Source organism: Leptonychotes weddellii, chromosome 2 (genome assembly GCF_054177405.1).
Source record: "Leptonychotes weddellii isolate Sample4059 chromosome 2, ASM5417740v2, whole genome shotgun sequence".
Classification (NCBI taxonomy): domain Eukaryota; kingdom Metazoa; phylum Chordata; class Mammalia; order Carnivora; family Phocidae; genus Leptonychotes; species Leptonychotes weddellii.
Genome location: NC_138370.1, coordinates 141,952,177 through 141,969,386, shown reverse-complemented (window position 1 = coordinate 141,969,386; position 17,210 = coordinate 141,952,177). Strand labels below are relative to the sequence as shown.

General features: G+C 37.6%; 1 protein-coding gene across 4 annotated transcripts in view; it reads left to right on the top strand.

Annotated features, from left to right (window-relative positions):
• SLAIN2 (SLAIN motif family member 2) overlaps window positions 1-15,012 on the top strand; it is an 82,259-nt gene extending 67,247 nt beyond the window's left edge. For 2 of the 4 annotated variants that reach the window (XM_081812402.1, XM_081812401.1), the window contains 3 exons: window positions 223-252; window positions 10,330-10,648; window positions 12,036-15,012. In XM_081812402.1, the coding sequence (XP_081668528.1) occupies window positions 223-252; window positions 10,330-10,648; window positions 12,036-12,102 (416 nt within the window). In that variant the 3' untranslated portion in view covers window positions 12,103-15,012. The remainder of the gene's footprint in view (window positions 1-222; window positions 253-10,329; window positions 10,649-12,035) is intronic. The other 2 variants (XM_006740890.3, XM_031036195.2) reach the window with 1 other exon arrangement.
• The last annotated feature ends 2,198 nt before the right edge of the window (window positions 15,013-17,210 follow it).

The following is a 17,210-nucleotide window of genomic DNA, read 5'->3' as shown; positions in this document are numbered from 1 at the left end:
GATTTCTGTACATTCATTAGTGCTATATAGAAATACAGTAGATTGTTATATGTTAATCTTTTATCCTGTGACTTTACTGGACTTAGTATTTCTAGAAGTTGTTTTGTGTGTGTGTGTGTGTGTGTGTGTGTGTGTCTGTGGATTCCTTGGGATTTTTGATGTAACAATCATGAAGACAGTTTCTTTCTAATCTATATGCCTTTTATTTTCTTATTGCACTAGCTAGAACTTCCAGCACTATGAATAAGAGTGGTAAGAGTATATGTTTTTCCTTTGTTCCTATCTTAGAGGGTAAGCAGTCTTTCACCAGTAAGTATAATGTTATATGTGTATTTTTTTAAATGTTCTTTAACAAGTTCAGGTTCCTCCATTCCTGTTTTTCTCAGGATTTTTATCATGAATATGTGTTAAATTTGGTTGATGATTTTTTGCGTCAGTAGATGTAATCATGTGACTTTCCTTTAGCCTGTTGTTGTGGTGAATGACACTGATTGATTTTCAAATTTTGAACCAACTTTGCATCCTGGAATAAACCCCACCTGATCGTGGTATATGAGATATATATATCACTGAGTTCTTGTTTGCTAATTTGTTAAGGAGTTTTACATCTACATTCATGAGAGAGATTGGTCTGTGGTTTTCTTTTTCGATACTATATTTCTGGTTTTGTTTTTTCTGGCTTTATATGTCTTTCTCTGACACCACTCAGGCATTTGGTGGATGAGGCTTGGGGCATTTTATTACTGCTAGGTGGAAATAGAAGCCTGGGTTTTCAACTCAGTCTTTGTTGGCACCTAAGGGAGAGGGGCCAGGTGGGTGGAGGTAGGAGTTCTGGCTCCCCACTTGGTCTCCACTCACACTGTGGTGGAGGTGGTCTTGTTACCACTGAGCAGTTATCAAAGTCCTGACTCTGTACTGGACCTCCTCTGACACCAACCCATAAGGAGAGGAAAGAACATCTGATTACTGTCTTCTCTGACACCTTCCTGGAGAAAATATTGGGGCACCTTGTTAAACCTCACAAGAATAGAAGTCCAGACACCCCACCAGCCCTTGCTGATGTGGGTGAGAGTAAGGCTACAGTTTTTCTGTGGTGTTTGGCTGGAGTAGAAGAGTTATCATCTAAAAGTTCTCTTTCCTAGTTCTTTGGCGAGAGAGAGCAGGCTTTTTTTCCTCTGTCACACCTGATGGCTTTTCCAGGTTGCCAATTTCTTCAGCTCCAATTTGGGATATATGTAGCAAGAAGAAAACCCTAGCAACTCATTACCGTGTCATCCCTTAGGTCTCAAGGTCCCTAGGCAGTCTTCCTTTTTCCTCTCCACATAGAGTTTTCTTATGTCTGTTTTATGTATCATGCCCAGGGTTTTAAATTATACTTTATACTCATGCCCAGGGAGAAATAGGGAAAAACACATCTATCCCATTTTCCCAGTGGCAGTCTGAAATTCACATTTTTAAAAAATTTCGGGAGACCATCATTTCCCTGGTATTACTATTAGTTCAAAAAATGGTCAGAAGTTTTTCCAGAAGAAAAGATGCTTTTCACAAAGCCTATTTTCAAGATAAGATTTGGGTAAGACATTCAGAGCATTATAGATATATTCCTGTATGTGTAAGGTTATCATGTAGAAATGAAACACTCTTAGCCTCATTGGTATAAGTGCCTAATTTCACCATGGGCTTTACATCAGTCACCATAAGAAGGAAGCCTAGGACTCTTCGGTCATCCCTCATCTAATAGATTGTCATTCACAGTGTCTTAGTGCATCTCTTAATCTGACCTCATTGCTATCTTTCCTCAACTCCCCAGACTTTTCCAGAATACTCTTTGAAGCTTATGATCCTGTGAACTGTACTGTTCTTGCTCCTATCAGAAACCTGTGTTCTACCAAAACAAAACCCTGGCTGAAAGACTACCAACTATGGGAAAAGCTAGGACTGAAGATGGCCTTTTTGGAGTTGGTACTAGAAGGAGGAGGTCCAGGCCACACCCTCAGGTAGTGGCTAGATGAATTAGAGAGCCTTGGTTATCCAGTAAGCCTCCAGGAAATCACTGAAACAAGTTGGGTAGAGACTGATTTGGCAAGGGAGGCAAGGCTGGGCGTAGAGAATGGAGTTGAGAAAATATATTTACAGTCACCTATAGAAAGGGGAATATGGATTATGTAAGAGTTAAAAAAAAAAAAAATCTGTGAAGATCATGGAATTTGCAATTCAGTGTACTCAGGCCCTGTGGACATCTTCAGTTTTCTGCCAGAGGAGACTGTAACAGTTGTTGGGGACCAGGACATGATTGATTCAAGAGCCATTATTCTCAGTCTTGGCTCTACTGTAGAGTCCCTTATGGAGTTTTCTTAAAGTCAGCTATATTCAGGTGGAATTTTAAACACACAGTTTTAATTTCAGCAAAAATTCACATTCATGGGGCACCTGGGTGGCACAGTCAGTTGGGCAACCAACTCTTGGTTTCAGCTCAGGTTGTGATCTCAGAGTCTTGAGATCCAGCGTCCCACCAGGCTCCATGCTTTGGAGTTTCTCTCTTCCTCTCCCTCCGCCTCTCCCCACTGTGCATGCGCTCTCGCTCTCTCAAATACATAAATAAATAAATCTTTAAACACACACACACACACATAAGTTCATGTAACCACCAATATAGTGAAATTATAGAACATTTCCATCATCCCCAAAAGTATCCTTGTATTTCTTCCCAGTCAATTCTTCAAACCTCAAGCAAATACCTGATCTGCTTTGTTACCATAAATTAGATTTGCCCTTTCTTTTCTTTTTTTTTTAAGATTTTATTTATTTATTTGACATAGACACAGTGAGAGAGGGAACACAAGCAGGGGGAGTGGGGGAGAGAGAAGCGAAACAGGCTTCCCACCGAGCAGTGAGCCCGACGTGGGGCTCCATCTCAGGATCATGACCTGAGCCGAAGGCAGACGCTTAACAACTGAGCCACACAGGCACCCGTAGATTTGCCTTTTCTGGAACTTAGTATAAATGGAGTCCTTCAATATGTGCTGTTTTGTGTCTGGCACTTAATTCACTCAGCATAATTTTTAGAGTCATCCTTATTGTATCTGCAGTTTACTCCTTTTTATTGCTGAGTAGTATTTTATTGTATGAATACACCACATTTGGTTTACTCATTCACCTGCTGATGAAAGTTTGAACTGTGATCAGTTGACTAGAGTGTTCTATAAATGTCAAGCCAATTTGATTGATGGTAGTGTTTGTCTTCTATGTCGTTTCTGATTTTCTACCTATTTTATCAGTTACTGAGACTGGAATAGTGTTGAAATACATAATTGTAGACTTTTCCCCCCAGCTTTCAGTTATGTCAGTTTGTTTCATGTGTTTTGTACATCTGTTTTTGGATATACACATTTGGAATTCTTAATTCTTTTCTGAATCAACCCCTTTAACATTGAACTCTATCTCTCATGGTCATCTTTTTTTCTGATGTTATTATAGACATTCCAGCTTTTTCATGATCAGTTTTGTGTATTGTATCTTTTTCTGTGCTTTTACTTTTAATCTATGTTTTATGTCTAAAATGTGTTTATTTTGATTTAAATTCAATTCATTAACATATAGTGTATTATCAATTTCAAGGTAGAGTTCAGTGATTCATCAGTCTTATACCCAGTGCTCATTACATCACGTGCCCTCCTTAATGTCTATCACCCAGTTACCCCATCCCCCTACCTACCTCTCCTCCAGCAACCTTCAGATTGTTTCCTATAGTTAAGATTCTCTTATGGTTTTTTTCCCCTCTCTGGTTTCATCTTGTTTCATTTCTTCCTCCCTTCCCCTATGATACTGTGTTTTGTTTCTTAAACTCCACATATCCGTGAGATCATGTGATAATTGTCTTTCTCTGATTGACTTATTCGCTTAGCATAATACCCTCTAGTTCCATCCATGTCCAGCTCTGTAAAAAGAGTTGATGGTATTTGGATAGGGATTGCATTGAATGTATAGATCGCTCTAGGTAGCATAGACATTTTAACAATATTTGTTCTTCCAATCCATGAGCATGGAACGTTTTTCCATTTCTTTGTGTGTCCCTCAATTTCTTTTATGAGTGTTTTATAGCTTTCTGAGTACAGATCCTTTGCCTCTTTGGTTAAGTTTATTCCTAGGTATCTTATTATGGTTTTGGGTGCAATTGTAAATGGGATCGACTCCTTAATTTCTCTGTCTTCTGTCTCATTGTTAGTGTATAGAAATGCAACTAGTATCTGTGCATTGATTTTATATCCTGCCACTTTGCTGAATTGCTGTATGAGTTCTAGCAATTTTGGGCTGGAGTTTTGGGTTTCCCACATAGAGTTTCATGTTGTCTGCAAAGAGTGCTGATTCGGATGTCTTTTATTTCTTTTTGTTGTCTGATTGCTGTGGCTAGGACTTCTAGTATTATGTTGAACAGCAGTGGTGATAGTGGACATCCCTGCTGTGTTTCTGAATTAGGGGAAAAGCTCTCAGTTTTTCCCCATTGAGAATGATAGTCACTGTGGGCTTTTTATATATGGCTTTTCTGATGCTGAGGTATGTTTCCTCTATCCCTACACTGTGAAGAGTTTTAATCAAGGAAGGATGCTGTGCTTTGTCAAATATGTTTTCTGCATCTATTGAGAGGATCATATAGTTCTTGCCCTTTATTTTTTTTATCTTTTTTTTTTAAGATTTATTTGAGACAGAGCAAGAGAGCAAGCACAAGCAGGGGAAGGGCAGAGGGAGAGGGAGAAGCAAACTCCCTGCTGAGCAGGGAGCCTGACTTGGGGATCAGTCCCAGAATCCCAGGATCATGATCTGAGCTGAAAGCAGTTGCTTAACCAACTGAGCGACCCAGGTGCCCTGCCCTTTCTTTTATTAATGTAGTGTATCACATTGATTTACAGCCCAGGAATAAATCCCACTTGGTCGTGATGAATAATCTTTTTAATGTACTGTTGGATCCTATTGGCTAGTTTGTTTTTTTTTTTTTTAAAGATTTTATTTATTTATTTGAGAGAGAGAGAGCACGAGAGGGAAGAGGGCAGAGGGAGAAGCAGACCCCCTGCTGAGCAGGGAGCCCGATGTGGGACTCGATCCCGGGACTCCAGGATCATGACCTGAGCCGAAGGCAGTTGCTTAACCAACTGAGCCACCCAGGCGCCCGGCTAGTTTGTTTTTTTTTTAAGATTTTATTTATTTACCTGAGAGAGTGCGTGTGTGTGCGTGTGGGGGGAAGGGCAGAGGGAGAAGCAGACTCCCCACTGAGCAGGGAGCCCATCGTGGGACTCAGTCCCAGGACCCTGAGATCATGACCCGAGCTGAAGGCAGCCTCTTAACCAGCTGAGCCACCCAGGCATCCCCCTATTGGCTAGTATCTTGGTGAGAATTTTTGCATCCATGTTCATCAGGGATATTGGTCTGTAATTCTTTTTGGTGGGGTCTTTGTCTGGCTTTGGGACCAAGGTAATGCTGGCCTTATGGAAAGAGTTTGGAAAATTTCCTTCCATTTCTGTTTTTTTGAAGTAGCTTCAGAAAAATAGGGTATTAATTCTTCTTTAAATGTTTGGTAGAATTCCCCTGGGAAACCATCTGTCCCTGGACTCTTGTTTGTTGGGAGATTTTTGATTACTGCTTCAGTCTCCTTGTTGGTTATGGGTCTGTTCACGTTTTCTGTTTCTTCCTGTTTCAGTTTTGGTAGTTTATACATCTCTAGGGATGCATCCACTTCTTACAGATTGCCTAATTTGTTGGTGTATAGTTGCTCATAAAATGTTCTTATATTTCTTCGGTGTTGGTTGTGATCTCTCCTCTTTCATTCATGATTTTATTTGTCCTTTCTCTCTTCTTTTTGATAAGTCTGGCCAGAGGTTTATCCACCTTATTAATTCTTTCAAAGAACCAGCTCCTAGTTTCATTCATCTGTTTACTGTTCTTTTGCTTTCTGTTTCATTGATTTCTGCTCTAATCTTTATTCTCTTCTCCTGATGGGTTTAGGCTTTATTTGATGTTCTTTCTCAGCTCCTTTAGGTGTAAGGTTAGGCTGTGTATTTAAGACCTTTCTTGTTTCTTGAGAAAGGCTTTTATTGCTATATACTTCCCTCTTAGTACCGCCTTTGCTGCATCCCAAAAGTTTTGAACAGTTGTATTTTCCTTTGTTTCCATGAATTTTTTTAATTCTTCTTTAATTTCCTGGTTGGCCCATTCATTCTTTAGCCTCCATGTATTTGAGTTCTTTCCAAATTTCCTCTTGTGATTGAGTTTCACTTTGAAAGCATTGTTGTCTGAAAATATGCAGGGAATGATCCCAGTCTTTTGGTACCAGTTGAGACCTGATTTGTGACTGAGTATGTGATCAATTCTGGAGAATGTTCCGTGTGCGCTCAAGAAGAATGTGTATTCTATTGCTTTAGGATGGAATGCTCTGAATATATTTGTGAAGTCCATCTGGTCAATGTGTCATTCAAAGCCCTGTTTCCTTGTTGATCTGCTTAGATGATCTATCCATGCAGTGAGTGGGGTGTTAAAGTCCCCTACTATTATATTATTATTGATGTGTTTCTTAAATTTTGTTATTAATTGGTTTATATAATTGGCTGCTCCCATGTTAGGGGCATAAATATTTACAATTGTTAGATCTTGTTGGATAGACCCTTTAAGTATGATATAGTGTCCTTCCTCATCTCTTATTACAGTCTTTGGTTTAAAACCTAATTTGTCTGATACAAGGATTGCTACCCCAGCTTTCTTTTGATGTCTATTAGCATGATAAATGGTTTTCCACCACCTTACTTTCAGTCTGGAGGTGTCTTTGGGTCTGAAATGAGTCTCTTGCAGACAGCATATCGATGAGTCTTTTTTATCCAATCTGATACCCTGTGTCTTTTGATTGGGTCATTTAGCCCATTTACATTCAGAGTTAACTATTGAAAGATCTGAATTTAGTGCATTATATTACCTGTAAGGGCTCTCTCTTTGCTTAAAGGATGCCTTTTAATATTTCTTGTATGGTTGGTTTGGTGATCACAAATTCTTTTAGTTTCTGTTTGTCCTGGAAGCTTTTTATCACTCCTATTTTGAATGACATCCTAGCTGGATGAAGTATTCTTGGCTGCATATTTTTCTCTTTTAGCACCCTGAATATATCATGCCAGTCCTTTCTGGCCCTCCAGGTCTCTGTGGAAAGGTCTGCTGCCAATCTCATGTTTCTCCCCTTGTAGGTTACAGACCTCTTGTCCCAGGCTGCTTTCAGGATTTTCTCTTTGTCTCTGAGATTTGCAAGTTTCACTATTAAATGTTGGGCTGTTGCCCTATTTTTATTGATTTTGAAGGGTTCTCTGTGCCTCCTTGACTTGGAAGCCTATTTCCTTCCCCACATTAGGAAAGTTCTGTGCTATAATTTGCTCCAGTATACCTTCTGCCCCTCTCTTTCCTCTTTTTCTGGGATCCCAATTATTCTAATAATGTTTTGCTTTATGATCTCACTTATCTCTTGAATTCTTCCCTCATGATCCAGTAGTTGTTTATCTCTCTTTTTCTCGGCTTCTTTATTTCCATCATTTTGTCTTCTCTATCACTAGTTCTCTCTTCTGCCTCATTGAGCCTAGCAGTTAGGGCCTCCATTTTTAATTGTATCCCATTAATAGCCTTTTTTATTTAGACTTGATTAGATTTTAGTTCTTTTATTTCTCCAGAAAGGATTCTCTAGTGTCTTCTGTGCTTTTTTCAAGCCCAGCTAGTATCTTTATAATCATTATTCTGAACTCTGTTTCTGGCATCTTACTTATATCCATACTGATTAGGTCCCTGGTAGTTAGTACTGCCTCTTGTTCTCATTTTTGAGGTGAGTTTTTCTGTCTTGTCATTCTTGCAGAAAGTGGTCGCTTTTCTATTTGTAGAATTACAGCAATTCTTTTCTTACATCTCCAGGTGAGTTCACAGGTGTTCAGAATGATTTGGTAGCTCTCTAGCTGAATTACTGGGACCAGACAAAACTAAGGTCTCCTACTCCTCCACTGTCTTGGAAAGTCCTCTCTAAAATGTTTGTTTTAGATAGCATGTAGCTCTTTCTCTCTTGTGGTTACCAACAATCATTACCTTTTCATTGGCGTGATTACTATTCATAGTTAATGCAGTTATCAGTATAGTTGGTTTAACATCTACCATCTCTCAGTTTGTTTTCTCTCTGTCCATTCAGATCCTTGCCCCCCCCTTTTATTGTTCTAGAATAGCTGAGTGCCTTTTAATATTACATTTTATTTTTATTGTTGGCTTATTTTTCATATATCACTTTTTTTTTTTTGCAAATTTAACTTATTATAGTTTATTTTCAAGTAATAGGCTTCATTTAGTTTACAGCATTTCAGTCTTCCTTTGCTCAGTCTCATGGAACTTCATTTGGTATATGCGTAGCACAGTATTTAGCCAAGGATTCAAGTAGACTCCTCAGCTGAGTTATGGAGGTCTTCTGGAGCAGCTCCCTCTTCTAAGGTACTCTTCTCAAATTCCAGCTTTTGTCTTCTCAGCTCAGCAAGATAACTTTGATCTGTTCAGGATCCTCCTTGCTCTACATTCCAAAAAGCATCTCCTTCCCCGCCAAAAAGCCAGTGTGCTCACAGGGCTCACTACATTTATTTTCCTTTTCTCCAGAATTATAGTTTTTATACTGCCTGTTGTCCAATATTTGAAAACTGTTTCATATATTTTGTCCAGTTGTACAGGTGTTTACAGGTAGGAAGGTAACCCCCTTCCCAGTTTTGCCATCATGGCTTGAAGCTCCTGTGGTGGTTTAATATAAATATCTGAGTTTCATTCTGGACTAGATTTTCTGGAGGTGGTGCCTGGGTTTCTGTATTCTTTTTTAAAAAGCTCCTTGGGATTCTGATGCACAGTCAAGTTTGAGAATCATGGCTCTAATGTTTTTGAAGCCAAGCAGAGATCATTTGAGCCTATCAAGTACTGGGGCCTAACATATCTTAAGTACAGAGATGCTGACATTTGGGACTTCAGTTAAACAGAAGGCAAGAAAGATCAGTTGGGAAGGAAGGAGGCTCTGTATAAAAAACATTATTGAAAGGATGGTAAGAGGAATTTCCCGTTTGGGAGTTTTGAAGCTAAAGTGTATCCTCTCTTCTTTCTCTCAGATAGCAGAAGAAAATAGTGGCCATCCATTTTTTCCTTTCCTACCCGCTACTGTGGCAGACCTTACTGTTACCTATTACCATGTAGACAGATTAGTAGAAGTGAAGAAGATGGAGTTGTGTGGAATAATCCATTTCTGGAGTCTTAAGACCAAGGTTTTCCCTTCAGTCATATCCTCCCCAACCTAATAGAGGTTGAGAGAGAATAGGGTGACCTGGTTCTGTCTCTGATCCAGCTCTCCCTCTTTCCTTCCACATCCCATTCTCTTCACCTCCCAAATTCTTTGTTAGATAAGCAGGTCAAGGTAATATTTTTTTATTTACATTTGGTGTATCCATTCATGGACATTTGAAGAAACTAAAATTGATGCCCTTTTAGAGGTGACTTAGCTAAACCAAACAAACAGGGAACAATGAATGTGTCCCCTAGGAGAGCAGAACTTATAATGTTAAGGAATAACCACAATAATATTTATTTGTAGTCCTATTTTGGCTTAAAACAGTGCAAATTTTACATTTTATTCTTTCATGTATCAGTATTTATTTTAACTTAAAAGTGTTTTAACTTATAGAATTGACATTCCAGAAGAATGTACCATCTTTATCCTTTGCCTTCATACACATCTTGATATGCCCTTAGATTTATAACTTCTCTACTTGGTGAAGCACAACAGTAGAAGCTGTTTTGTTTTGTTTTTAATGTTTTATTTCCAAGTCTTAAGTTACACTGTAGGTGATATAGGACTTTGAAGTACAGCCACCAGATACTTGATACATGTTTACGTGAATGGTTTTTTGAAGGGAGAGTATGTTTCAAATTCTAGTCAACCATGTGGTAGTCAACCGTTATTCCATTTCTAGAATGTGGCCCAGGTTAGTTGCTACAGTGAAATAGATTCCTGAATGCCTTTTCTCTTCTGGTATTGTGGATTCCTAGCTGGCATAGTTAAAACACTGTAATGAAGGATAGTTGCAGTCCTCTGAATAAGGACTTGGTTATTTAGGACTTACAGTTATCTTGTTTTGTTTTGTTAGCCAGAAATATTCTTTATTCCTTGCATTTCTGTAAAGCAAGTTTTTGTGAATACAGATGTACTGGTGGCCTAGTCATCAAGTGTAATATAAAGCACTGGTTTCACTTACACTTAGTTTCTACTAAAAACATTGATTTTTCTTTGCCATTCTGCAGTACCTTCTCCAGGCAAATTCCGCTCCCCTGCAGCACCATCTCCTTTGGCTCTCCGGCAACCAGTAAAAGCATTTAGTAACCATGGCTCTGGTTCTCCTGGTAGCCAAGAAACAACACAGCTCACACAGACCACCTCCTCACCTGGGCCTCCCATGGTTCAGAACACAGTCCCAGCAAATCCTCCCAACAATATCAACAGCACTACTCTAACCAGACCTGCAGGGACAACCGCGATGAGAAGTGGCTTGCCCAGACCCAGTGCCCCTTCTGCTGGGGGTATACCAGTGCCTCGCAGCAAACTTGCACAGCCCGTTCGCAGGTAAGTGACAGATGTTCTGTTGAAACAATCTTGAGCATAGGAAAGTGGGTAGTTTAGAATTATGCTTATCACAGCACGTGGTAGCAAACCTAGAGAGTCCTAATGGGTTCCCATTAGAGTCTTAGTAGAATTGGAATAAAACGTGACTTTATTGTTTTAAAGAAATCGTCATTTAAGATACAAGGGTGTCATTCCACTTTGGTCAGCTAAAATTCACACAGATGCCTAACATGATTAGGCACCAGCGAGAACTCCTAGAAAAAATTGTTAGAACCACTCAGTTTGGTTGTGATATTTGTTCATTTTGAATATGTTATTCAGTAAAGATAAAGAAGCTTATTAGAACCTAGAGTGAGATTTAAGATAAAACTTCTAGCTACCAAATCTGAGTATAATCTAGGAGGGTGGTTTTCAAACTTTGATATAGTTCAGAATCTTCTGTAGAATTTGTATAAATGTAGAGGTCTAAGTTTTACCCCTAGAGAGTAGATCTAGTATGAAGGCCAAAATCTGTGGGTAATTTTTTTGTTTGTCTGTTGAATCTTCAGGTGATTCTGAGGCCAGCCAGGCTGGGAACCATGCATCTGTGTAATCGTAGTATCTGCCTTTCAGGAATGTGATTACCACCATCAGTAAACTTAGGAGTCCAAGCATAATTAAACTTTAAATATTTATTTGCATGGGGAAAAAAATGGCTTTCATCTTGTAAGCATTTAAACTGAATTACCCATATCTCTTTCATTCTAAGATAAATGTATTACATTTCTGAATTCAGTAGTAGAGTACAGCAGCTTTTTGCTGTGCACTGTGCTAAATAACTTACAGGTACCTTATTGAATTTTTACAGTAACATTAAACATTACAATAACATAAATATTAAACTGTTATTATCTGTGTTTTTCAGAGGAGAATATTGAAATTTAATGAGGTTAAGTAATTTGCCTAAGACTACACAACTAAAGGCTTTCAGTTCTAAGTATGTCTGACTTAAAAGTCCATTTAAACACTCATTTTGCCTCTCAAAGTGATGGTGACTCTAAGTCTCTACTGTCACATTCATCACTCTGCCCCCCTCAAATTAATTAATTAATTAATTAAAATGTTGGTGATCCATGCTGTTGGAAGAGATGAAACAGTCTTTTCCTTTCTTTTACTATAGTAGCTGTGTTAACAAAAAGATGTTAGTGAAGTCACCTGGAAAGTTAGAAATGCCAGGTGTGGGACAATTGTGCTAATAGGCTGTTTAGAGCTTTGATCTCAGTAGTCCCCTGGAACAGCTTTCATTGGATCGGGATGCCACCTGCAAAGTAATTAATATATGTGGGAGATAGTATGGTAATGTTTCATAAAGCCTTACAAATCACTTTATAAAATTGCTTTATTTCAGATCCTTGCCAGCTCCTAAAACCTATGGTAGCATGAAAGATGACAGTTGGAAAGATGGCTGCTATTGACCAGCAAAGATGGGAATGCAGAGGCCCACAGCTTCATGGATACCCCTTCACCAGGCTAAAAGACAACTTTTACATGCAGACTGTTCAGATAAGACTCTTGGGGTTTATAAATCCCAGCCCTCTCTGTCTTAATTAGCACAAACTGACAGAGATGATCAAGCAGCACTTTAATGACATTTAACATCAGATGTGTTTGGTAATCATACAATCACTCTCCATGGAATCACATTTAGTTTTGTTTAGTAGAAACTAAGTTGATTTTTTAATATTTGACAGAGGCCAATATCTGGGCAAAAAACTAATGGATGCCAAAGAGAAATGCCCATTTGTAAATGAGAGAATACCTTTGTGCACAAGAAAATGGTGAATTCAAGCTATCCAAAACTTCACATTCAACCTAATTTACTGTATAAATAGCATCAATAAATATTTGTGTTAATGAGAACTAATATTCTGACTATCTAAAATGTTTCACTAGTGTTTCACTAGTACTCCAAGAAACGAAATTGAGATGGAAGGGAGGATGGGGGTGGGAAGAAATCTAGGCTAGAGATTTCAAACATGATACCTGATGCATCAGAAAAACTGTCATTTTGTTTAATCTTAAGTTTTGGATGTAGCTCACATATCACCACCACCAGATAACGTTACACCGTGCATCCACTGTATTGCATTGACATATCGGACTTCTGCGTGTTTGTTTTGATTGCCAAAAGGGCTTAATATCAGTTGTACAATCTTTCTAAACTTTATAGCTCCTGGCTCAGGAAAGATAGCCTTTGCTATTGAAGCTGACTTCTTCACATGCTATTACATCTGTTACAGAACTAAGAGATTGTCTTTTTATTAGCAGGTTTCCATGATAGGAAAGAGCAAGTAGTATGTGTCTTTATTCTTGATATAACTAACACCGCCTCAGTGCTTACAACCTGAAACGATACCATACCATGAGAGAGAGGGGGAAAAAATCTATGCACTTAACTTATAAAATCTCTGGTAATGACAGTTGTATTGTTACTATTGATTGACACAATGGTCTATTATGTGGTAGGAAGATAGAGCCTGCTGAATCCTACTTAAGTTGATCCACTTTAAACTAGGTAACTGTGTAAAACTTCGTTTGAAAATACTGTCCCTTTTGACTTGGATTCTGCCTTACATTAATTTTTACATTTTTGGTAACAAAGGAAACCCACTACATATGACTCTAATCTGTTAAATACTTGCTCTCTAGTGTCCCTTATGTATATCCTGGAAATCACTTATTTCGGTTTTATTAGACAATTACCAGACTAAAACTTCCTTCAGCGGGCTTCTCATTTTTCATGGTGAGGTCTGTTTTAAAATACTTAATTTGAATGGCTCTGAAATATTGGCAGTCAGGTTACCTAAAGGATTTTAGAGACTTGAACATAAATTCATTTCCTGTTAGTCAAAGACATTCTGTAAGTTGGCAAAAGAAATTGAGAGACAAGTGAGAGACTTGATATTCAGGATAGCATTGAGGTTGATAGGTTGAGAGAATGATAAAATGTTTAAAACCAAGGCCCCAATTCTGCCGTGACACCATGGTATTTTTTATTAGCTTGACCAATAGGGAGTCATTCAGTTAGCACATGCAGCTGGAGATTTAAACTGCCAGTGCTAATGTATTTTGGTGTATAATGCAAGGGAGAAATTGTATCCTTGAATTTGAGGGTGATGGGTGTGGGTCAGGGAAGGGCGGCGCCAGAATTCCACATGATGATGAACTAAAAAATGTTGCTGTTCAGAGGAAGATAAAGCATCTGCTTTGGGTGGGGGGTAACTCATGTAAAAATCTAAGGAAAAGAAAGAACTAGCCACTGTCTCTTTTTAAAACCATACGTACACAAAACAAAATAGGTCTCAGTTTCAGTGCAACATTGCAAAAGAAAAATATGCTGCAATCTAATAATTACAAGGAATTTTAACTCTATTTGAAACACCCATTACATTAAGTTAGATTATCTGTTTCAAAAGGAGTATTCAGGTTATTTAACTTTGTTTTTAAATGGCTGCATCAGAAAAAAAAGTCTTTTTTTTTTTTTTTTTATTAAAATGCTTCATCACTTGTTAGAAACGTATTTGGGTCTGAGTTGGGTAAAGCATTATTTTACCTGCGGTTGTACAACCACAGACTATTGGCTTTTAGGTTCCTAAAGAGAAAAATTGCCTTTTCACTAGATGGCCTTTGTGTATTGCCAATTTTTCTGTTTGGGAATATCTAAGGATTCACTGTGGTTAGTCTTACAGAAGAAATGTGGATTTGATAAACTAGTGCCTATGATTTTAACTTATGTTTGATATATAGTAGTAAGGGTTTTATGAATGTTGATTATTTTTCTGTGCCAACAGCCCAGAATTGTCACTTATATGTAAGCAGAAAGCTATGAGCTCTGCTTCCAAAGTTATTTAATTTTCTCAGTGTTTGAATGTTATTTTTTTGTGTGTTAATAAAAGTGTAAAAAATTGGAAAATATATAAATATTCTTAACTCAAGCATTTGCTGGATCATTTTTCTACAGAACTTGTTTGTATAATATAAAACACTCTCTGAAGAGTTGACTTTTTTCAGTTTTCATGCCCTGGAAATCACATTTTGTAAAACTGGGGACCATTCATAATTGTCAGATACTTTTTAAAATTATCTCAATATATCACTTTTATAAGAGTTTTTTTGAAAGGAAATTAGATACATGTGTCCCCAGACATTTGTATAACTCCAGAATGATCTAGACTATGTATGTTTAAATTTTTATTGAATGTACAGACATCCATTTTTGACATTACGCATGGTCCTTTTAGATCCCATGAAGTTTGATTTGCAAACATTTCTATAGCTGAACTTGTATGTGTGGTTGCCTCCTTAATAAAACAGCCTGACCATAATGTTTATTATTAAATTTATATTTGTTTTTTCAAGTGTTTTATGAATTTCTGGATATGGTAAGATTCCCCACCCCAAGGTGCCTACAATTGGTTTTAATCAATTTCTCAGTTGATTTTCTTTTTTTTTTTTAAACACACAGACCCAAGTCATATTGCCCTTTCAAACTTGATCTTCATGAGTTGGAATATATCATGTTATATTCTCCTTGTCCTAGTTATTTCATATTTGAATTATTTGGAGTATATTTATAGTTTACTCAAAACTGGTATGTTCTTGGAACTTTGTCACCTGCTGTGAATTGATACCTACTTTTAAAAAGCCAGCATTAAAAAAAAAAAAAAAGCCAGCATATGTAAAACAAGCAAAAAGACATTATATATGAGTTTCCAAAAGGGAAAATTAATACATTTTCAAACCAAATACATTTATTTAGTTAATCGTGCATTTTTCTCTTATGGATAAATGGAAGAAAATCCAGAATTATTCAGTGATTAATTAGTTCCCCACATTCCTTTTGGAAGTTTTTCTGTCCTTTGTTACAATTAGTCTCATTAATACAGCATAGAGAAATGATATGTTTGAATTTTCCCCTCAAGCCAACCCAAAAACTTCTAAGAACCATTTAAAATTAAATGTCAATGTACTTGTAAATCAATGAGTGAGAATTTTTCTTAAATTTCTTATATACCCAATACAGTGGAAAACCCACATGGAGGTTCTTGTGAGATAATTTGCTATATCAAAGTTTAACTTTGAGTTACAAAAGCAGAGTAAATAATAGAGAAACGAACTTTGAGGCAGGTAGTGAACAGGTTGTTCACATGAGCATGAAGCCAAAGTTAGCAACCCCTAATATATTTTTAATGATCCTAAATATAAGTCTGAGTGGACTAAGTGGTCCTCTGGTTACTAGTCTGAAAATGGAACAGATTTCACTCACAGACCTTACTTAATACAAGTCAGTTTAAAACTATGTTAACTGCATGCCAATTTCGAACCAATTCTTTATCTAAACTGGCTAAACTTAATGTTTCCTCTTTTAAAAACAAAAAACAAAAAATCTTAATATTTGATTTTGAAACTAATAGAGACTCATTGCTTCAAAAACTGAGAATATTAATATAAATGATCCCACATTTCACCTTGGGATCCTGCAATCCCACCATCCAGAAATAAATACTTAAGTGCTAAACCTAACATTCTTTTTTTTTTTTTTTTTTTTTTAGATTTTATTTGTTAGAGAGCTCACAAGCAGGGAAAGCAGGAAGCAGAGGGAGAAGCAGGCTCTCCGCTGAGCAAGGAGCCCGATGTGGGACTCGATCCCAGGACCCTGGGATCATGACCCGAGCCGAAGGCAGACGCTTAACCGACTGAGCCACCCAGGCATCCCTAAACCTAACATTCTTATAAAATGCTAAATGGAAGGGTAGAAAGTCTTCCGTTGAGGATGGGAAAATATTTTAACATGAGTTTGCTTTTGAATGGAGGTGTACATTAAGTGATACTGAAAGCTTGACCCACATTTCTCCATTCCTGAGTGCAGATATTCCTAGATGTTATTTAAAAAATCTGTCATATATATTGTTTGTATCTTTATAACGTTAGTTGGTTTTTCTTATGAAAAATTGTTTATTATATAAAACTAGAGAAATACAGTTAAATTATAAAAGAAGACAAAGCACTTAATTCCCTAGGTAATCAACCACTTAAATTTGCAGATATTGTCATTTGTTTTTTTCTTCTTATGAAATTGGGATCATATTCATGGTTGACACCGTAACTTTTTAAAAAATTTTTTATTGTTATGTTAATCACCATACATCATTAGTTTTTGATGTAGTGTTCCATGGTTCATTGTTTGTGCATAACACCCAGTGCTCCATGCAGAGCATGCCCTCTTTAATACCCATCACCAGGCTAACCCATCCTCCCACCCCCCTCCCCTTTAGAACCCTCAGTTTGTTTTTCAGAGTCCATCGGCTCTCATGGTTCGTCTCCCCCTCCGATTTCCCCCCCCTTATTCTTCCCCTCCTGCGACCTTTTTTTTTTTTTTAACATATATTGCATTATTTGTTTCAGAGGTACAGATCTGTGATTCAACAGTCTTGCACAATTCACAGCGCTCACCATAGCACATACCCTCCCCAATGTCTATCACCCAGCCACCCCATCCCTCCCACCCACCTGCACTCCAGCA